The 22,877-nt window shown below is 41.1% G+C and overlaps 1 protein-coding gene across 1 annotated transcript in view; it reads left to right on the forward strand.

The window, feature by feature from the left end:
* The window catches only part of IGF2R (insulin like growth factor 2 receptor), a gene marked incomplete at its 5' end in the record, with an annotated part of 57,803 nt that overhangs the window by 21,976 nt on the left and 12,950 nt on the right, over positions 1–22,877 (forward strand). The window contains 25 exons of the mRNA XM_084262492.1: positions 51–215; positions 521–661; positions 1,046–1,192; positions 2,102–2,233; positions 2,559–2,706; positions 3,856–4,033; positions 5,100–5,215; positions 5,634–5,796; positions 7,294–7,473; positions 8,491–8,592; positions 9,308–9,409; positions 10,101–10,275; positions 11,029–11,196; positions 11,776–11,919; positions 12,583–12,761; positions 13,128–13,215; positions 15,190–15,396; positions 15,751–15,881; positions 16,569–16,666; positions 17,512–17,648; positions 18,020–18,210; positions 18,820–18,946; positions 19,327–19,449; positions 20,391–20,653; positions 22,293–22,505. Coding sequence (XP_084118618.1) covers positions 51–215; positions 521–661; positions 1,046–1,192; positions 2,102–2,233; positions 2,559–2,706; positions 3,856–4,033; positions 5,100–5,215; positions 5,634–5,796; positions 7,294–7,473; positions 8,491–8,592; positions 9,308–9,409; positions 10,101–10,275; positions 11,029–11,196; positions 11,776–11,919; positions 12,583–12,761; positions 13,128–13,215; positions 15,190–15,396; positions 15,751–15,881; positions 16,569–16,666; positions 17,512–17,648; positions 18,020–18,210; positions 18,820–18,946; positions 19,327–19,449; positions 20,391–20,653; positions 22,293–22,505 — 3,818 coding nt within the window. The remainder of the gene's footprint in view (positions 1–50; positions 216–520; positions 662–1,045; positions 1,193–2,101; positions 2,234–2,558; positions 2,707–3,855; positions 4,034–5,099; positions 5,216–5,633; positions 5,797–7,293; positions 7,474–8,490; positions 8,593–9,307; positions 9,410–10,100; positions 10,276–11,028; positions 11,197–11,775; positions 11,920–12,582; positions 12,762–13,127; positions 13,216–15,189; positions 15,397–15,750; positions 15,882–16,568; positions 16,667–17,511; positions 17,649–18,019; positions 18,211–18,819; positions 18,947–19,326; positions 19,450–20,390; positions 20,654–22,292; positions 22,506–22,877) is intronic.

A 22,877-nucleotide genomic window follows, 5' to 3' on the forward strand; every position in this document is an offset into this window, starting at 1 on the left:
CCTTCCTCCACTGGAAAACTAACATCTGTTTGTGTGTCTTCAATGTTAAGGTAATGATGGTAGAGGAACTCCAGTGTTTACCGGTGAAGTGGACTGCACATATTTTTTTACTTGGGAAACAAAATATGCATGTGTTAAAGAGAAAGAAGATCTCCTTTGCAGAGTTGCTGATAAGAGAAAACACTATGATTTGTCACCTCTGATCCGCAGTTCAGGTATGGCAATGAAAATTAGCTTTCAGTTACTTTTGTCCTGAGCTTACATGCTGTCTTGAGTGCAATTCTTTAGCTGAAGGGTTATTAGCTTTTGTTTTTCTTAGTGAATTTCAGTGGCGTTCCCTTTTCTCATCCCAAAAGGAGCGAGTGCCTTATGGAAGTAGCTGTACACATGGCTGCCTTGGTTGCTGTTACCTTAAATGGTTTTAAATCGGAGGGGGGGAAGTGATTGTGGCATTTTGGCATGGAGAGGCTAAAATAACTAAGCCACATGACTCGTGTCTTAATGACCCCCTGTGTTTCAGAGTTAGCCCAGAACTGGGAAGCTGTGGACAGTACCTTTTTGGAGGTAGGGAGGAAGCACTATTACATCAATGTCTGCCATAAAGTGCTGAAGAGGGGAGGAGCTTCCGGCTGCCCAGATGATGCCGCTGTTTGTTCTGTAGGTGAGTCTTTTTGGTTTGGGTTGGGGTGTGTTGTTGTTTTGCTGTTTGGTTTTGTGGTTCCTTTTTTTAAAGGCTCTGAAAGCTTGGCGGTTCCTCTGTAAATGGAGTTGGCTGCTCTGAGCACCTTCAGTTATTTGAGAAAGCAGAAGTTAGGAGCATGTTTCTTTTGTGCTCCCAAAAATGATGCAAGCAGTCTTTTCTAACTAAAGAAAGGTATTACAGGGTCCATGCTACAGGCATTGCAGCATGGTTTTGGCAAGATTAAAACCAAACTTGTAATCATATGCTTTCCTAAGACTTTACACTTGCTAGTCAATATTCTCTTAATAGTTTACTTCACTTGTTTCCAGGGAAACAAAAGGGATGTATTTATTGTCTTTGCAGATAAACAAAATAAGAGTAAGAATCTCGGAACATTTGTATCTTCTCCTAAAAAGGTTGGAGAAAATATTCAACTTACCTATTCAAATGGAGAGAGCTGTGGTTTTAACAAAAAAATCAAAACTGTCATCACTCTGGTGTGCAGACCAGGTGAGTATCCACACCCTGTTCTCTGACCAAGCTGAAAACTGGAGGCCATTTAATATGCCCAGGCATAAGTGCTAAATATATGCATTGTCTGATTTCCTTATTTCTTTTGTCTTATTTCCTTATTTCCTTCTATGTGAAAGCATAGTGATTTGTTTACTAGGATGATAGCAACTTAAGTGCAGTTATTTAGCTCAGTTCACCTTTTATACAAGTACTTTTTAAAGACCCTCAAGTAAGTCTCTTAAACTAAGATTCTCCCAAACATGATGAAAGTATGTTTAAAGCAGCTCCACAAATACCTGGAAGTTAGACAAAGCACTTTCTGTCCCAGATTGTCTTGATGGGAAAGACTGGTTCTGAACTGAGATCAGATCCTTTAACCTTCTTTGCTAATAAGTGTGTTTTGTCTCTAAGCTGCTTGCAGTTTATGGAAAGCAGAAGCATTTGCAGAAGTTGTTAATGATGTTCATCTCCATATAATAGCCCACTGGTTTAATGATTTCCCAGGGAAACAGAAAGCTTGTGTTCCTCTGCCTCATCCTCGGGAAGGGGAGTCCTCCATGTATGCTGGCTGTTAGGGTCGAGTCATGCACTACTTACTAATAAAGCTGTTGCTTTCTAGAGAAAACGCTAGGTTTGTGTATAAAACCAAACAGGTTTTTTTGAAGTGTCCTCAGGAACAGCCTGAGGAGTGCCTCTTTACCTCTAAGCTCAAATTTTATTCTGGAGAGGAGGGTACGAAGAAATGTTCAAATTTTTGGTTCAATTTAGTCCTCCTTTTCAGAGAAGAGGAACTTTAAACAGTTAATCATGGTCTGCTGTTGGGGAGGAGTTAGTGCTCTTAGGCTTAAATTCACAGATCCTTTTGGCAGCCTGACTGTGTGTAACACATTGCTCTTGTGATACCAGGTGATCTAGAAAGCGCTCCGATCTTGATGTCTGAGGGTGCGTGTTCGTACGCGTTTGACTGGTACACGGCTGCTGCGTGTGTCCTCTCTAAAACTGAAGGAGATAACTGTCAAGTCTCTGATCCTCAGGCAGGTATGTATTTATGTTCAGCAAAATGAAAGGCTGTGAGGGATAGAACTTGTGTCACAACACTGAGACCTCTTCATGCACAAGAGCAAAGCGAGCTCAGCTTAAGTCTTAAGCACCCCCAACGTTTGAGCCCAGCAGTTTTAAGTACATTTGTATGGAAGATCAGGACAGTCTTTTCTATATGTCCAAATTGTTTCTGGAACAATAATTACATGGCAGGAGACTTATTCGTGGGGAAGGAAGTGACCTAGATGTGTGACTGGTAGAATCAAAACTTATGAGGGATGGCTTGAAAAAAGACTGATGAAGTTTTTTCTTTCCTGGTTAGGCTTCTCTTTTGATTTATCACCTCTGGCCAACGACAATGAGTACTACATAGTTAATACTACTGAATACTTGTTTTACATAAGCATCTGTGGCAGTGTGCCCGAAGAGTTCTGTCACACAAAATCAGCAGTGTGCCAAGTAACGCAAAGGTGAGTAACTAGTTCTGCTGTGTATAACAGAAGATCTCTTGTTGTCTGATACATTGTCTGTGTGTAACAGTGAACAATTTGCATGTAAAATAATTACTGTCCTGCCTGCAATAGTCAGGTAATTTGCATGTAAAATACTATTTGGTAATGCAGTAATTACACTGCCAGGTGTTTAAAGCAAAGTGCCCACATGTAATCTTGCTGAAGCTAATTTTTGAAGTTGAATGTGTCCATAGCTCCCTTTATGTTTTCCATAGGGACTGCAAGCTGTAGATTTACTGCTGCAGCCTTTTTAAACCAATGCACAATTTGGATTTGGGCTCAGCTGGATTCCAAGAGCTGGTATAAAGCAGAACTGCTGTGCTTGGGATTGCCTTATGCAGAGGCAGAGCCCAGAGCTCGGGAGCTGCACCATATTTCCATTACTAAAAGTGCTGCACAGGCACAGTCTTGGTGTGTACTGCTACTCTACCGGCATCACTGCTGTTACCCTCTACAAGCTGTGTCTGAGATTAGTATCTGTATGTTTGAGGTTCCAGGTCTGCCTTGTTGGCAGGGATATGGTACAGTGCAGGCACATGCAGCTGTACTTGAGTTGTCTCTACCAGTTACTCTCCAGCCAGAGAGTTCACTGCAGACACTAAAAACCTTCTTCATGGGAAGGTGGCCAGGTTTGATAGAACCAGTGTGAAGTCAGAGTAAAGAAGCCCCCCTGAACCAAAGTTGGTTCTGAGTTAAGAGCATGTGAAGGAAGTTTTCTTCTCTGAGTGAGAAGACTTGCTGTTGTACAGTGCTAGGGCTTCAGTGTCTGCATGTTGCTTGTATGGAACCAGTCTGAGCCTATCATTAGGGTATCTGCAGTTTGAATTCTACTATGAACAACGGAACTTGCTATTTCTGTCACTCTTCTTGAGAAGGGAGTGTTAAAGTTTTCTATGCATCCAAACAAGGTACAACTTCCTTTCCTTTCCAAAGAAATTTATTTTTGGCAGCATTCTGTTCATCCTGATTCACTTCTATCTAGTCAGCCTTACTTAATTCTTTTGTCTTCTGTAAACTTACCTGTGTGCTTACTACTTCTAACTTCTCTTAAAGAGAAAATTAATTTTGCATTATTTTCAGTCTCAAATCCCACTTTTTCTTTTCTAGTAAGGATCAGTTTTGGAGTCTTGGACTGCCCAGTTCCAAACTTTCATATTACGATGGTCTGGTTCAGTTAGCCTACAAAAATGGTACAGCATACAATAATGAGAAGAAAACACAGCGATCTACACTTATAACTTTCCTGTGTGATCGTCAGGCTGGAAAAGGTCAGCCTGAATATCAGGTAAGAAGCTCTGTATGAGGAAGGGAAGAATCTCCATCCCAACATCCTGGTAATCACTACAAGGCCAGTGCAAGTGGAGGTTCATGGATGGAAATACTCAGTATCTATAAAGCAGAATAGGATAAATAATTATTTCTCTTGGTATATCTGCCTCTTGTTGCATCCATAAAGCTTTTCTTCCCACTGCTTTTCACCTGGATCCAGATTCTTACTTTACATGGCCCAGAGGTTAGGAAAGGGTGATTACTAGTGCTTTTGATCATCTTATATTTCTAGCCGAAAAAAAAAAATCAAACAAACTGGCTGAGAAGCAACAAGTGTTCTGTGTTTCCTGTAACACAGCAGATGGCAGCTACATTGCTCTAGTTTCTCTAGTTTTTGGAAAGAGTATTTTTGGTGGGTGACAAAGCAAAAGAGATCTACAACAAAACATAGAATCACAGACTGGTTTGGGTTGGAAGGGACATTAAAGATCATCTAACTCCAACCCCCCTGCCACAGGCAGGGACAATCTTCACTAGACCAGGTTGCCCAAAGGCCCATCTAACCTGCTTGAGCACTGCCAGTGAGGGGGCAACCACAGCTGCTCCGGGCAGCCTGTGCCAGGGCCTCACCACCCTCACAGGGAAGAACTTTTTTTCCTTAATATCTAATGTAAATCTTCCCTCTTTCATCTTAAGCCCTTTACCCTTGTCCTATCACTATACTCCCTGATAAAGAGAGTTACACTTTTTTAAGATTTCCTGTAGGTCACATCCAGGTACTGGAAGGCTGTTGTAAGGCCTACACAGAGCCTTCTCCACACCGAACAAGCCCAATTCTCTCAGCCTGTCTTCATAGGAGAGGGAGTCCAGCCTTCTGATCATCTTTGTGGCCCTTCTCTGGACTCAATCCAATGGGTCCATGCCCGCCTTTTACTGGATATCTCAGACCTACTCAAATTGATCTAATTAGGTATATCCCAAATCCAAGGGGAAATAACAAGCTTAACATGTAAAGAAGTAGCTGTGAATTGCAAAGTATTCTGTGTGGAAAGCCTCACTACCGTACTCCGCTGGTCTTTCAGATAGAAGATAACTATACTTACAACTTCAAGTGGTACACTGAGTATGCCTGTCCTGAAATTCCACTGGAATGTGTTGTGACTGATCCCGTCACCATGGACCAGTATGACTTGTCAAGGTAGGAAAGCAACATATACAACATAACTTGGCTATTCTAGTTTAGTATTTTGGCTGATAGCTTAACACTGGATGAAGTTGTTTTCCTGTGCATATGGCACTAGAAGTGTCATTTGTCATGACCTCTTAACTTGAAATACTTCAGGTATCTTGAAATGAAACAGTATTTCCCTCCAGTATATTGACTTGCCTCCTAAAATGTAAGTTGAATTTTGGGATGTTTTTGGTTAATGAAAGCTTTGCAAATTGTTCTGTACTTCTTACAGTGTTTCTTTTTAATTTTAACACTTAAAAATTAGGGGGAAAAGATATTCTGAAGTGCCTAATGGTTGCTCTGTTTCTTGAGACTGCCAGAGAAAGGTGGAGAGAACCTATGACAGATGTGTGTTCTTAATGTATAATTTTCTCTTCCTGCTCAGCTTGGCGAAATCTGAGAAGAGGGGTGGGAACTGGTATGCCATGGATAACTCCAGGCCCAGCGAGCGGAAGAAGTACTACATAAACGTCTGTCGACCACTGATCGCTGTCCTGGGGTGCGACCGGCGAGCGTCTGTCTGCCAGATGGAGTATCGGCAGGACCACGTGAGTAGCCTTTCCTCCCCAGTTCAGAGAAGGTTTTCCAAGCAAGCAAGATGAATAGGTATGGAAGACAGGCACATGAATTCCAGCTTCTTTGCAAAGTACAGTGGTATTCCGTGTAGCCTTAAACGCTGGCATGATCCCTGCAGAATGGGAGGCCTCTTGCCCACCTCTTCTAAGACCAAAGCTTTAATTCTTACAAGTTTACCAATGTTGTGTTTGGCATGCATCATTCTCTGTCTTGTGTTGCAGAGGCAGGCAAGCTGCATCTCCTCTGTGTAAAATGCTGCAGTTTCAGGCTACATTTCTTTAGGAACAGACTGCCCCCCTAGATATTCTGTCATGCTGTAGGGTGAACTGTGGAAGAAATTGTTTAAAGATTTTTTTTTTTTTTGTCACCTCTGACACTCTGAACTTTCTTTGGCTTTGTGGAGTAGCTTAGGCAGAAGTGGCCAAGCAGAGAGAAAAAAAAAAAAAAAAGAAAAAAATGGTGGTTACAGACTTCTACTTCTCTATTTCTCTGAAGTATAACAATTTATCATGGGACTCTGCTGACAGGCTGGATGAATGCTTTGCCCAAGGCCTGGCTTCAGTGCTACTCAAAGCTGTAGGGAAAGCTGAGCTAGAGGCTCACCAACATCCTAATTCCTTCTGTGAAATGGAGAGTACACCTTGCTTCCACACTGTTACAGTGGATGTCTGAGTGACTGAACCTGTATGTCACCATCATGGCACCTGAACTAAGTAGTACTGGTTCCCTGTGCTTGCATCAGTATTTGTGTCAGGCTATTTACTTTGTGTCAAAACACAATAGGGCTTGATAATTTCACTGTTGAAGGCACTGCAGTAAAAAGTGAGGACAGTGGGTCTACCTAAATGCAGAGTTGTTAATAAAAAAAAAAAGTCTTTGTGGGTAAGGTTTCTTGGGGGTGTATTCTCCTGTTGCTGTCGATAACTTGAAATAGTTTCTTAAAAATTGGAGACACCAGTTATCTTGCAGAAGTGAAGGTACATTTGGACCTTGGCAGTAGCACCTACTGTTGTTCTAATGCTCAGTTTCTGCTAGTGTTATTTCGGCTTTGCTAACCATGACAGAATTCTAATGCCAACTTTAAGAATGTCTGGAGTCTTCCAGTGTTGTTTTTTAGAGCTGTACAGTTTTAAATCCTACTCACTGTGCATGAGGCATGGGTCTCCCTAAATTCCTAAGCTGTGTAGCTAGTGAGCACAGCTGTTGTGAGGCACAGTAGGCACCTTACTGTACTAAAAATAAGAACAGAAAAACCTTACTGTGCCTGCTCGTGGTGCTTGTCTGTTAAAGATGTGAAACTTAAGTACAGAATGGTAGAGAAATGCAGGGGAAACTCTATGCCTTTGTTTTCTCTAAAACTCAAGATAACCTGTACACAAGATTATTGTGGTAGGTATTTTCTTTTTTGACGGAATTTACAACTTCTCACTTCACCTTAGAATTGCTGACATGCTTTTCTTTATTTTTAGGTTTCTTACTCTGAAGTCACCTCTATCAGTAACCTTGGTGTTGCCAGCAAAGAACTAGTAATTGAAAGACCTGGGCATATTTTTCTAACCTATGTGAATGGTTCTGTGTGCACTGATGCTGATGGAAAGAGAACTACTTACACCACCTCCATCCACTTTGTGTGTTCCAAGGGCACCCTTGTAAGGATAAATGATCTCTCAGTGGTTGCTTCGACATAGTAGGTTTTCCATCATGCAGTAGGAAGCTACGTGAAGGTGTATAGTGTATAGCAGATTCGTGACAAGGGAGAATTCTTGAAGAATTTAAAAAAGATATGTAAAAGCAAAGCTGACTTGGATGCTAGAGAAGTGTGTGTCTTGGGCTGAAATGTTTTATCATAAGCAAGAACTAGTTAAAAATGCACACCCTCAATGGACAGTGATATTTCAGACTAGTCTAATTACCATAAAAATGCAGGGGCCTGAAGTCTGAGGAATTAAATTATATGTACAAACATTGCAGACCCTCTTAAGAGGAAGAATGTTGTAAACTGTATTTTCAGACTTAGGTTCTGCATCCTCTGTAGCTTGTTGATTCTGGAGGAGTCCTTAAATCTCTAAAATTTTTACTGATACAACTCCACATGCTGAAGTTTGGACTGAGTGGATTTTTAGACTGAAGATTGCCTAGACTTGTTCTTGCTGGTTTATGAGCCTTCAGGTCTTACTCCCCTTGCTCATATAATCTTCAGCCCGAGAGATATGGTGAAAATCTGTGACTTGGAGCAGTTAGGAACTGCTTTGCTTTTGTCTGAAAATGCTGGAATCAAGTGTGTATAATTAATAATCCTGTTACCTTGTAACTTCAGCTAAGAGAGTTTTGTGTTACTTGATTTTTTCACTTTTTTCTATAGCAGACTCTGCTCTTCAAAGTTTAGATCGAGGCAAGCTCTGGTTATGCACGTTTAGATTCAGTATTGAATTTAGTTTACATATGTGGAAGTCAGATTTGGTTCCTTGCTAAAGCTTAACAACATGCTAGGTCTTTAGGTAGACAAAGCTTCCACCAGTGAACTTGGAGAGGGAAGTGGGGTGGGAACTGTGTACATTTGTAGGGAAGTCTTTTAGAAGACACCGACAGTTTCTCATAAAGTGGAATCTCAAACATGAGGAGGCTGTTACACTTATTCTGGTCTTTTCTGTGCAATCTGTTTCCAGAGTAGCAGCCCACGGTTCATAGCTATTCAGGAATGTGTGGCCACGTTCTTATGGGAAACTGAGGCTGCTTGTCCAATCAAAGAAACAAAAGATGATTCTCAGGTGAGAAAGGGGAACATAGTGCATTGGGACTACAAATGCATTTATTTTTTTCCTAGTACTCCTGGGAGCTGTGTTTAAAAATCTCCAAGACTGCTAACTTCAGTGAAGGCTGAAGTCCATCATGATGGAGTCTTGTGATATTTTACTGCTTTCTTCTTGAAGTGTTCCTGAAACATGTAACTTTTGACAAAAGTATTCAAGTGCTCTCTCTTGAGAATGTGTTTTCTGTGGCACTGAATGCTTCGTTCCCTTGCAAGGTTGCTAGCAAAACTGAGTTTGTCTAAGGTTAGATGTTGTCCTTGCTTGTGTACAGATCATCAAACAAAGCTTCTTTTTTGTGTGTGTGTGTGTGTGTGTTTTTCTTTACACTGAGCTACTCAGTTGTTTTTACTTGAAAGGTCTCAACATAAAAAAATTAGTTCAAATTTCCCTGCTCTTAGCTGAAATAACATAAAATATGCCATCTGTTAAATTGCTCTTTGAGATGTTGCTGATGTCAATGGGCAACTGTGCAAAAGGTTTGACTGAAGCGTTGCTACTGCCAGAGCTGTATTCTGGTTATGTAGCTTAAGTTGCTGATTGGTACATGAACAGGAAAATGTGCAAATTGTTACTTTTACCTCTAACTTGTTTAAAGAGCCAAATTTGAAGGGAAGAAATACAGATGGAGAAACTAATGCTGTTGTAATTTTTTAAATTTTATTTTTCCCCCCAGTCCTGCTCTGTGCGAGATCCCAACACTGGCTTTCTGTTCAATCTGCAGCCATTAGCTTCTGGAAAAGGCTATATGGCCACTGGCATCGGGAAGAAGTTCTTGGTAAGGACTCTGACTGTACAATCTGTCGCTCGTGGATATCGATGCTCTTGTTGCATTTTTCCGGTCTTGCTTAGTGCGCGGGTGGAGCTTTGACTCAGTCCAGTTATGAAACTTCAGTTGGCAGGAAGGTACTGTGCTTGAGGGAAGGAATGAAAGATAACTTGATTCATCTCAGGTGGTCTTAAAGCATTGAACTTTTGGTTCATAGCAAACATAAGGTAGCCACTCTTCTGAGGCTCTGCATGTTTTTCCAGTTATGGGCTCTATTCTATGTTACCAGTTTGTCTTTTTGCTGGTGCTGAAGAAATGGACGGTAAAAGCCTAGAAAGGGACTTGATTTGTCCATATCAGCGTTCTTAATGTGATCTACATCTATCTCAGGCTGCCCAGAGATACTATCAGAGTGGGTTTGTTTTGGGTTTGTGCTTTTCTATGTCAAAGAACAAACTTGCTAAACCACATCTTGTAGTTTCTAGTGCGAAGAATTTGTGGACCCTGTAAGCTGAAGATTGAGGATATTGTTCCTGTATTGTAATTGGTTGCCTTGCAGTTTAAAAAGGACAGACCTTCCATGCTGTTTGAAGTAGTTCTTGACAAGTGGGTTTTACTGATGTAGAAATGGCTATGTGGACCTAATTTTTTTCTGATGCAGTTAATAATCTGTGTACCCACATGTTTTCAAAACTTCTAGCTAAATATTTGTGGACCCATGCCAGACTGTGGTAAAATCAATGGCAAGATAGCTGCTGGTTGTGAAGCAGAGAATCTGACATCGGTGAGGCTGGTGGAATTGGACAAAACCCTGTATCTGTCTGGTGAAGGGTTTCTAACCCTTACCTACAGAGGTGCTCTTCATGTGGAATTAGGTGAGTTAAGGAAATACACCGCGGAGATGGATGTTGATATCATATAAATGTTCTGTCGATGGTCAGATTGGTCAAAAAATGGTGATATCTCTTTTTCCCAGTCATAACGTTTTTGTACCTAATATTCATCAGGAAACAAGTGATTTAGCTCTCATATTTTGCTTTGAAACCTTTTACCACTTTGATAACACTAGGATACGTGGATGACAAATAGTAACACCCCCCCCCCCCCAATTCTTCCATTTCTTGTGGGCTGTGGAAAGGAGGCCTAAACAGCATTGAACATACGGTGTTTAAATAGCATCAGCATTGTTTATTCAGTTGTCAGTACACTCAGCTTCTTACCAACAAACAAAAACCCCAAATCCAAAGCTTTGCTTTGTGTGATGTAATTTAGAGATGCCTGGAACAGCTGACATGGTGTTTTATAGGGTTTCTGTTTCTTCAAATATATCTCATCAAAGACCTAGGAAGCACAGATCGGTGAAGGTAATGATGCTGTGGGAATGTGTCATGGCATTCTGATCTCCAGTTGGAGAGACAGTGGTGGCTGCTAGGCAATCTAGTCTAGCACTGATCTCTACAGAAGACTTGTGTATCTACAGTTAAAAACCCTTAAACAATAAGGTAGTGTTCTCCTTTAAGAAGTTTAAAATTTTCTAACAGTTCCTAATTACCAAGTTAAGTGTAAGCTCAAACTTAAGTTCAAATACTCCCGAGTGAACCAGCAGCAGGAAAGTGTTTGTTTTACAGGAACATCAGACACGTTCACAGTGACTTTCATTTGCAATGATTCCTACCCTGGGGAGTTGAAGTTTGTGCGGGAGGAGATAAACAGCGTGTTGAACATCCACGATACTTTTTTTGAGTTCCACACAGCTCTGGCCTGTGCTCCTGCTCCAGTAGACTGTCAGGTTACAGGTAAGTACCTGGAATTTGGGTGGGCTCTGTCTGAGAAACGTTGGAAGGAATAACTGACCAAGCTTCTGCAGAGCAAGGCTTTAAGAATACCTTTTGTGAAGACATTTGTAAGACTTCAAGTCTTCATAGAAGTTGTAGAGAGGGAGAAGAGGTAAGCTGTTGGAAGCAGGCTTAATTTATGAAGGTAAGCAAGAAGCTAATGTGGAACGTAGTGGCATGCACAAGAGAGACGATAATGACTTTGAAACCCTTTCATCCTTATCGTGACTGGGTGCTGCTTCAGCCTAATTCTGAAGAAAATGGGTTACTTTAGTATCGGTCTCTAGAAAAATGGACCTCTGAATTGTGGAGTAGTTACTTGTGGGAAGTAACTGTTGAAGGGAACTCCGCTCTGCATTTGGCCTAGTGACTTTTTTATGGCAACAATACCTTCTCTTAATGGATATCTAACGTGATTCTGAAAATTACTTTGAATTTTGTGTATTCATTGGTGAAACTTCTATCATTCCAAACCCAATACTGCTGCAAGAATGTTGTAGGTTGTCTTCCAACGTAGTGTGTGCGCCATACCTCTTTCAGATGCTGCTGGCAATGAGTATGACTTAAGTGACTTGAGCAAAGAGAGCGAACCGTGGGTTGCTATAGACACTTCAAAGGAAGCAAAGAAGCGAACGTTCTTCTTGAATGTCTGCAAACCTTTGCCCTATGTGCCTGGATGCCCTGGTAAGCCACGTGGCAAGCATTTTGTACCCTGTGACGACTTCTGATACAAGACAGCACGTGCAGACTGATACCCCTGGTTGTTTTAGTAGGATTTCTTGAATCCTGCCCATTCAGTCGCTGAACTTGCATAGGCTTGGGTGAGGTGTGTCAAGGGTATAATAAACAGACTTTCTCAAGCTTTAGTGCTCACCAGGACTCTTGCATTGAGTTGTGTGCAAATGTATTTGAGAAAAATGCACTAAGGGCAGGATTTGCCAGTATCCTTGATTTTATTTTAAAGAAGAAAGTTAAATGTCTTGAGGCCTGCTAAGTGAATGAGGCCAGAATGAGAAGCATATGCCTCCTCTTATGCCAGTTAGATGTATTTAACCTGTTGCTGTAGACTTCTGTCCATCTGTGGGAGCAGATAAGTTAGTGCAGTTTTAAAGATTTCAGTGAATGCAGGATTGTAACTTGTTCTGTGCCTCAAAGACTTTAGGTAGACAATATCTCTGAGTGTATTTATGAAGGTATTCTGTTGTGTTCTGCTTCAGGGGTTTGCGACAGAGTTTTGAGCATTAAGGCTGACTCTTAAAGCTACTCCATTGTGTTGTTTTACAATAAAATGATCTCTAGTTGTCGAAGCTCTGAATTAAAATACAGGCTGTTTTTTTTTTCCTGTAGGTGGTGCCATAGGATCTTGTGTGAAATACGCTGATAAAAGCCAAAACCTCGGAGTCATTCAGATAAGCCCACAGGCTGCAACTGATGGGTCATTGAGCATTACCTACTTGAATGGTGACACATGCAAAGATAAGCAGCGTTATTCCACACGTATTATCTTCCAGTGCGACCAAACAATGGTAATTTCCTATCCAAATTGCTATTAAAGAGAATTTTACAGCTCAGGCTTAATATAACAAAATAGGCAGGGTTTTATTCCTCTTAGAATGGAGATATTAATTCTGAAAAGTAGTGTCTTGTATACAGGCTCTTCCTTCATCTTGCCTTACAACTGCTTTTTTAAACCTATAAAACACAACAGGGTACTCTGCCATGGAATCCTGTGAGCTGTCAAAAGCGGCTCTTTGCTAAAAATAAGTACTCTTGTTATTTGATAATAGAAATCTTAGACTGTGCAGCTGTGATAAGAGAGAATTCTGCATGTATATTTTGAGATTTGCAATGTAATTGTTAATAAGCCTCCTTCATATGGCTCTCTTCTGTAGGGATCGCCAGTGCTTGAGCAAGAGGATGAATGTGAATTTGTGTTTGTTTGGAGAACATTGGCAGCATGTCCTGTTCACAAAGCAGAAGGTAAGTGTAGTTGTTTGAGCTTTAAAATACCAAACAAGTCAGCACAAGAAGTAAATACTTAATGAAGCTATGCTTGTTTCTTGGCTTGTGGAGGGATGTCTCATCTGAGCTCTAAGCAAACTAAGAGTCACATTTAACATTAAAAACACAATTTAGAATGATACTTCCCTACATAGGGAAAGAAATAAAATAATAATGCTGTCCCTGACAAATCACAGTACTACCTTGTTACATCACAGGTAGACTTGCTAGTGTCTTGTAAACCTTAAAAAAGCATCAAGTTACATGAGGGCACAGTTAATCCTATGTCTGCAAGTCCCTGTCCCCTGGTAAAGACTGGAAGCTACACTGTAAACTTGACCCTTGTTAGGCAATGGAGGAGAAACCAGTGGGAAGAGTATCAGACCTCACAGTTGACTCCACGACATGCAAGAAGGAATCACAGGTTCTAGATCTGGTACTTGGTTGGCTCTTTGGGAAGTCAGGTATCTTCTCTGCCTTTGAAGGTTTGCTTTGCAACTTGCAGATAATACATTGTAAAACATCCAGCCTTCCTGTAGAGGATCTATCCCAACACTCCTAGTCATTACTGAAGCTACCAGTGATTTTATGGCATAAGATGAATCTATTCCACTCCGGAGTACCACTCTAAGACTCCCCCTGTGTTCAGCTCTGCGGCCCCCATCATATAAAAAGGACAAGGAAGTGCTGGTAGGAGTCCAGAGGAGAGCCAGAAAGATGATCAGAGGGCTGGAGTGCCCCTCCTATGAAGACAGGCTGAGAGAGTTGGACTTCTTCAGTCTGGAGAAGAGAAGGCCCCAGGAAGACCTTACTGCAGCCTTCCAGTACCTGAAGGGGCCTACAGGAAAGCTGGAGAGGGGCTGTTTACAAGGGCATGGAGTGATAGGATGGGGGTTAATGGCTTGAAACTGAAAGAGGGGAGATTTAGATTGGATACAAGGAAAAAAAAATTCTCTGTGAGGGTGGTGAGGCCCTGGCACAGGCTGCCCAGAGAAGCTGAGGCTGCCCCCTCCCTGGCAGTGTTTAAGGCCAGGCTGGATGGGATTTTGGGCAGCCTGGTTAACTGTAGGGTGTCCCTGCCCAGGGCAGAGGGGAGGAACTAGATGATCTTCAATGTCCCTTCCAACCCAAACCAGTCTGTGATTCTGTGCCTTGTGTACGTACAAGCTACTGCTCTGTAACACATAATTACTGTGAAGGACACTAACAACAAGTTCTGGTTTTGAAGGGAGCAAAACTGATGTGATGTTTTTAACTTGGTACTAACTTGCTGGATAATTGAGGGGAGCATAGTAATCATGTGGTACAATAAACATGTCAGAATATTGAGCAAAGGATCGTTTTAAGATGGAGAACTTGATTGGCACCAAGTTACTGATGTGAATCAGCTGATTGGACTCATGAATCTAGAATTTTGCCAAACCTTTTCTGTATACATCTTGGTAGACCTGTAAGGTGTAGCTGACGTTTCCTATGATCAATTATTTCCTAACTCGGTAAACTCCATGGCTGTTAAAAAGACATACAAGACTGACATCTAGCACAGCTTTTGCTTCAGCCTTGTGACCTTGCTGTTCTTTCCAGATAATTAAGCAAGCGCTGGACTTAGTATCTCTGGTTCTGTACTTAACCTTTCAGCATGGCTGAAGGAAGAACCTGTGAGTCCACTGTGGGGTAGTTCTTTGAACTGCAGTGTGACTTTCACATCTCGCTTCAGTGGCAGTTATAAAAAATGTTCCATGTGTAGCTCAGTCTCATAGCTCTAGATATTGGTGACATCCCGAAATGAGCTGCTTAGCTGGACTAAAATGGTTCTTCAGTGTTACTCCCTCAGTGCCAGCTACTCATTTTTGTTGTCTTATTTATACCAGGAAGCCTTAATTGTCCTGAGTGTTTTTTGTCATGACTCATAGATATTGAATCATATTTTAAATTCTTATATTTTCTTTGAAGGAGAGGATTGCCAGGTGAAAGATCCAAGGTATGGTCATGTTTATAACCTGAAGCCACTTTCCAATAAAGACTTAAAAGTGAGCACAGATGAGTATGACTACTACTTCAGAGTCTGTGGAGAAATAACAGAACCTTGCAAACTGGCAGGTCACGCTGTGTCATCGTGCCAAGTAAAGAAGACGGACAGTACTTTCAGAAAAGTATCAGGTATAACACTTGATTGGAAGGAACTTAGGGAATGGGAAGATTAGCCAGTGTGTAACTATGTGATACAAGAGAGGCTCTTGCTCATATTGTAAGTCTTATGAGATAAAGCACTCTACTACTTCTGTTTCGTGTGCAAATAAAATGTCATGTATGTAGTTGTCTTGACACAAAATTGGGAATGGGCTCAGCCTTACTGTACTGGAGTTGTACTAGTTCAATTTAGTTTTAGAGGAAGGTTTGAGGTCTTTCTATCAGTACTTTATTGTGCTTGTTGTTGCTGCCTGTGTAACCCAGAGGCATTACTGCGGTCCTGTATTCACTGGATTAACTGTTTACTTAACTCTTTCCTTCTAGGCTTGCTTACAACAAAACTGACTTTCAAAAATGGTTTAATAATGATTAATTACACCAATGGAGAAAAATGTCATAAAATATACGAAAGATCAACTGCCATATTATTCTATTGTGACAAGACAACATCTGAGGTTAGTTTCAAAACATATGCTTCCTATAAGTACTGTATTCTGTGGTTGCCCTCTTCCTAATGTGTGGAAGGGTAAGGTGAAGAACACAAGCTAGTTTCCTTCAGGGACTGCCTGATCATTTACAGGTTAGACAGGCGATTGAGGTAATATAAAATGAGGAATGTTTTAAATTTCCTATTTATGCCATGCCTCAAGGAAGTCAGGGCATGTTGTTCCTTTAAGGGATGCTTGCCATTACCAAAGCTCTTGGAGATGCTGGGAAGTGATGTTCTCCCACCAATACCAGCCATTTCTGTGTAAAAAAAATGAGAGGATAAATCTGCAGGAAAGCAGATATTACTTGGATAGACCAGGCTAAGCTGGCTACTTGCTGTCAATATCTCTAAGAACGGAAAGGAAAGCACAATGGTGCCTAGCATTGCTTTTGCTCTTCCCCTTATTCCATGGAGGAGGCAGAAGCTCCTAGTGACTGCTCTTTTATCAGAGGTGTGTATGTGGCTGAACTCCTGTTTGGGAGAAGCCATGCTTTCAGCTGGCCAGAGGCATGGTGTGGCTCTAAGGCGATCGTAGAATGGTTTGGGTTTAAATACAAGTTCTTGGATCATCTTGAAGCAAGACTGAGATGTTTAGTAGCTGCAGTGTGCCCTCAAAGAATGAATGAATTCCTTTTGTGTTTTGTTTTTTCAGCCTGTATTTTTGAGGGAAACTCCCGATTGCACCTACATGTTTGAATGGCACACTCAGTATGCCTGCCCACCTGTTAAATCTACTGAATGCTCCTACAAGTAAGTAATTTCCACAAACTTAACTTGCAGCTGTGTGAGGACAGAAAGAAATACAGACCTATTGTAACCCAGTGCAATAGGGCCACTTGAGCCATTGTGTTTTGACTTGGTAACCAGCTAACACAGCCCTCCAGTGCCAGTGCATGGTACAGTAAGTAACTTTTGCAGTTTGTACTTCTTAAAACTTATTTCACCGATGAAAAATACTTTCTTTGAGCTTCTTCTGGAGAATAAGCTTTGTATCAAAGTGAACTGTTGGGTATGCAGTTATTGATGGCTGAAGTCTGAGCATATGTTCTTCCAAGTGTCTATTTTATTATTTAATGATAGCTAATTTAATCAAGAATAAATCTGCTGTCTGTTTGGAACTTCCACTGAACAAATCTCTGGGAAAAATGTCATCTCTTTCTGTGACAACCAAACTGTTAACTCATTAAGGTTTCATAAGTGGGGTCAAACATAGCTAATAATTGGCCCAGAGTTTTAACATTTGGCATCATGATGGGTTTCTACCCTAAGGTAAAGCAATCCACTGCAACTGTGCGTTTGTGCTTGTCATGCACCGAAAGCCTGTCTGCTTCAATGAAAAGTCAAAATTACTCTTGCATTGGCTGAAGGCTGTGTGGAAAGTTACTGTGGGGATGGCTGGTGCCCTGATAGGTGTCTGTACTGAATTTGAGGTATGTAGGGAGCAGTGAGTCTGGCACAGATGTCTTTTCCAGCATGATGCTCTGCTTATAGATTTATTAGGTTAAAATTTGTTCTACTAACTTAAGAACTGTAACTTAGAATTACTTGATTTTTAAAAATTGTTTCTTAATTTGAATCCTTTGTCTGTCTTGCAGGGATGATGAAGGAAACTTCTATGACCTTTCATCTCTGACACGGCACAGAGAGAATTGGGAGGCAATTACTCTGGTTGCTTCTGCACAGAAATACTATATAAATATCTGCAGGCCATTAGTACCTTATGGTGCTGCAGGTAAGAGCAAATAAAGATGTATTGTATTCTCCTTGTAGCTAGGGGAGAAAGTGACAGGACAGTACTGCTGGTTGTTAGTAGCAGGAGTATATGGAGCTGTGGTGTAATTTCAGTACCAGATGGATGGGTAGATGGTGGTCCTGATTTCCATCTGCTTGACAGATGAGATTCACTAGCAGCTCTTATCTTCTCTTTATAACTTCAGCAGTCTAGCTCTTCCACCGTTATCCAAACTCTGCTATAGCTCTCAAAGATTAAAATAATCTTTTTGTGTGAGATGTTAACTTCAGAATTTTCTCTATGGAAGTTTTTATTCCAGGCAAGTAAGCCTTAATAACGTTTGGAGTAATAGTTTTCGTACATCTGTACAGGTTCCTGTCCTTCAGATGCTGCTGCCTCCCTCATGGAAGGTACAAAGTGCACAAGTCTTGGGGAAGTGGCAGAAGGTCCCCGATGGGAAAATAGTATTGCTGTTCTGAAATACATTAATGGGGACCAGTGTCCAGATAAAATTCGCAAGAAAACAACAATATTGCGTCTCAAGTGTGATGAAAGCAAAATTGTAAGTGGATTTTATGTTTTTATAAGTTGATCATACTGCTGTATGTGTATGGAGAATGGTGGGCAGTTCTTATCCATTCCCTTCTCACCTGTAGTTGGGTGGCTCTCAGTCTTGTAAGCAGACTGGCTTATAAGTGCTTGTACTTCAGATACTCTTTGTACAATCTGCAAGCACAGATTTTATCATCTGTAATAGCTTCAGATTGTCCGTTTGTACCTTGCAGATCAATGCATTGCAGGTTGGAAGGTGTTTCAAGTGGTAAATAGTGCTATTGTGTGTGTAGTTCTTAACTCTTGCACATCCATATGCCTTGCCATTAAGTACTCTTCTGTGGGGCAAGATGTCTTACTCTCACCTTTTTGGATTTTCTCTTGCCCAGCTAGGCTGCCTTTAGCTCTCTTCTCATCAATTTTATTGCTCCTGATAATGACTCTGTGCTGTTGTGTATTTGAGATAGTCACAGTTCAGTACCCTGTCCTTGGGATAATGCATCGGGCCGTGATGCTCTGTTAAGTCCCAGGACTGGTGTTTGAGTTGAGCTTCAGGGATAACCCCATGGCATGAAATCTTAGAGTACAGATGTCATTTTCTTTGCTGTTTCATGTTTAGGAATCGAAGCCGGAAATTATAGCGGCCATTGAAGATTGTGAATACACCTTCTTGTGGTTCACTGCGGCAGCGTGTCCTCTCAAAAGCAGCGTGCAGAATGACTGCCGGGTAACCAACCCTGCCACAGGTAAGGAGGGGGGCTCAGGATTCTGTCTGTGGAAGAGGCCTGCTGGAAGTGGCACTGCTGCCTTTGTGTTCTGTAACGACTTCACTGCAAAAGGGCAATGTGACTCATGCTCTGGATAGTCAATAACAAGCTTATTGGTGGGTAGAAATATTTTGTAAGGTACTGCAATGTCCCTTGGAACATAAGTCGTCTATAGATCTGAGTTTACCTCTGATTATTAATATGCATTAGTAATTGCTTGCATTTCTAAGTTTGCAGGAAAGTAGAAGCTGGTTGACCTTCCTACCTAATTAAGTTCCTGAAAGCTTTTAATACTAAGAAATACCTTGATTTTGAATGTGGAAAAAAAAAGATCAAATTATTCTCTGATCTGCCTACAGGTCACCTCTTTGACTTGACATCGCTAAAGCGAGAGTCTGGCTATACCATCATCGATTCACACAACAGGAAAATTGAGATGAACGTTTGTGCTGAAGTTAAAAGTTCATGTGGTACTGGAGCTGGTAAGCATATTATCCTCTCTGATACTGTAGTTCCTGACTATAGACTGCCCAAAGGAGATACTTGTGTTCAAGTTTACATTAAAACGCAAGGGGTGGGTTTTAATGCAAATGTGGAAGGTGTGAAGAGAACACCTGTGTGGCTGAATTGGCTAGGAAAAAGATCCTAAAACAAGTTTTAGGAAATGAAGCTGTGAATTCCTATTGACTCCATTGCTAAACTTCCATGGGCTCACTTCCAGTCCAATCCCTTTAGTTCCAAATGGGTGGGTATACTTTTGGACATGAGGGCAGAGGTGTAGATGCTCCTACTGCACCTCTTGGCTGTTTTAACTTCCTCCTTTTCACAAACTTCCAGCTCAAGTGAGCTGAACACAAAAATAGCTGTATGGCAATGCATTGCTGTAACGTGTCTGCACCAAGCCTTGTGCCTGTACTTCAAACCCTCACCACCCCTCTCGCTAACTTTCTTTTCTGCTTTGGGTGCTTCTGAAATATCAGTAGATGTTAACTTCCATTTTAAGCTGCTTACTAGCAGATTGAATTGCTAGCTTTTCTGTCAAAGCAAATATGAGAGAATATTTAAGCATCTTAAATGCTAAAATAGGAGTATCACTTATGAATTAAAGATTATCTTTGTGTAGTTAAAAAATATTGGATTGATTGAGTTTTTAAGAGGTATCTTAATAAAATAATATGTTGTTTGGCTGACGTTTCATATTAATCTAATGGTTTTCAGAGAAGTGGTAACCAAACACTGTGTTTGCTTAAACATATGTATCTGCAGCACGTTCTGTTGGTTAATGGAATATTAAAGACAATATTTGGTCTTAGTTTCAATGCAGTTCAGCTCAGTTTAATGCTGTTCGTGTTGTAACTGCCCTTCAGAATGGCACTTTGCATCAGACTTGATCTGTTTTTCTTGATTTCTTTTTTTACTTTAGCTGTCTGCATCACTGGTGGTTCAAAACCAATTAACGCTGGAAAACCAAGTAAAACTTTAACGTATGAAGATCAAGTGTTAAAGCTTGTCTATGAAGGTGGAGATCCTTGCCCTGCAGACCCTGAACTGAAACATAAAAGCTATTTTAGCTTTGTATGCAAGTCTGATGTAGGAGGTGACAGCTGGCCTGTTTTTCTGTCTTTTGATGTGCAGACATGCACTAGTTACTTCTCTTGGCATACTTCCTTGGCTTGTGAGGAAGAGGTAAGAATTACTTTTATGGGAGGCACTTGTGGGACTAAATTTGGTGGGGGTGGAGGAATGGGGTGTTAGGTATAATAGCAGTGTATGTGTTAAATTCCTTCAGGGGAAAGGTCTTTCCTTGTAGTACAGAACCCAAGTTCATATAGCAGTTCTCAAATACTTTTTCTACTGATTTTTTTAGCAGTGATGAACAATACTTGGCAAACTCCTGGTCTGCATGGTGAGCCAAGTTAAAACTTTAACGCTTCAGGATAACCCCTCTGTGGAACCTGCTTAGCTGCTTTTCTGTACAGCTCAAATGGAAGCTATAGGTCATCTTCTTGGGCAGTGATGGTTAAGATCCTCCAGTGCAACAACCCAACAGAGCTTAGGTTGATTTGAGGGATGGGTATCATCTCTGTGCATAGGGATGTTTGCATCTTTGTTCTTAAGCAAGTGACTAGAGGCCAGATAAGTGTATGGTTGGTTTACTCATTGCAAAAACTGATAAACCTTGATAGCATGAATTTAGGATCTGCCTCTACTGTATAATGCCTGCTGTAGCAACGTGATTTGGTCAACTCTCGAAGAAGTGGTGTTCCAGACAATACTTGGAGCTAAACTTCAGTTAATTTTAGCTAGTTAAATTGTTACCAGTAGTCAGTGGGCGCCCAGAGTAAAATCCAGCTATGGGAGTAGAAGGCTAAATGAGCTATATGGTAAACTTTGTGGATACCTAATAATTCTTTTCACTGACTCAGTTACTTCTAGTGTGACCATCGTTCTCTGTGACAAGTTGTTTTTCCTCCTCATCACAGCCTCGATACTAGCATAGCTCCTGCTTCTATTTAGGAAAAGCATTTTTCTAGTTTTTCTTTCCCTGACAGGAGCAGTCACGTGTCCTCTCCCTCTTTTGGTTCTGGTATCTTCTTCAGTAGAATGTACCATGCTGCAATATAAATCAGCGCTGCCTAAAAACATTTCAAACCAAATATCTCTATTTAGTGATCATTTGTGCATTTCTGGTCACACTTGGCAGTGTATCCTAGCTAGTTGACCCTAGCTAGTTCACTGTGGTGATAGCTGGGTAGCAACAGTGATTATTTGTCCTGAAACTAAGTGGTAATTTTGGTGTTCCTTATCTAATATTTAAACAAGAACAGACTTCCCAAGTTACAGGCAGGTTGTCAGCAAGCTTATGTACTTCAGGAATGCATAAGATTAGGTTCCCAGGAAACACAACACAGTGCTCAAGCTGTCAACTTGCAATACACCAACTTTATGTTGTCATAACCAAGTTTGCTTATTAGAGGTGGTCCAGTGACGTATGGAAAATGGGGAGAGGATGGAACTGTAGGATCTACTGATATTAGGAAGACACAGCGACTCTGTATGCTGGAGTATGCATGCCAGAGCTTTACATCTTGGTATTCTGATATGGACTCGATTCCATAAGAACATTGGAATGACTGAGGTTTTTCATATGCAGCTTGTGGGTGCTTAGTAGCTACAGACAACAAAAAATAGTGACAAAAGCTGATTTACTTAAATCAAATTTCAAACTCTTAAATGCAGCCAGGCCTGTGAAGGACAGGATATTTGTCAATTAATCAAAGCAAGTAATAAAAGATTAACAGGATTAAAACATACTTTCTTGTAGGTGAAGTGCTCAGTATTGAATGGCAGTTCTGTTATTGACCTGTCTCCTCTGATCCATCGCACTGGGTATTATGAGGCATTTGTGGATGAAGATATCACAGATGTTTCTCCAGACTTCTACATTAACATTTGTGAGCCCCTCAATCCCATCCAAGATGTCAGCTGCCCACCTGGAGCAGCTGTTTGCATGGTTCCTGTTAGTGGATCACCAATAGTAAGTACTGTGCCTGCAGTCACTGAAATGTGCGTTTCCCTGCTCGTTTAAAACTGTGTCCCTGCCTAGAGGCTTGACGTGAACTAGATACTTGGCAAAGGGAATATGAAACTAAAATCTATGCTGCAGAATTCCCTTTCATCCCTTTTCCCCTACGAAGTAGTGTTTTCCTGTTCTGAACCCCAGTGGTTATTCTGGGCATCAGAAGATTCTGTACTCTGACAAATGTGAAAAATTACCACAGGGAATTTTTTTTTCATGCAGTGCTGTGTGCCAAATAAAGACACCTTTATGGTGCCCCTTAGTCTGCCATTCTGTGGCACAGGAATGGCATGCTTGGTCCCATGACATTCTGTTGTGATATAAAGTAGG

This window comes from Gallinula chloropus (assembly GCF_964237585.1).
Source record: "Gallinula chloropus genome assembly, chromosome: 3".
NCBI classification, from domain to species: Eukaryota; Metazoa; Chordata; class Aves; order Gruiformes; family Rallidae; genus Gallinula; species Gallinula chloropus.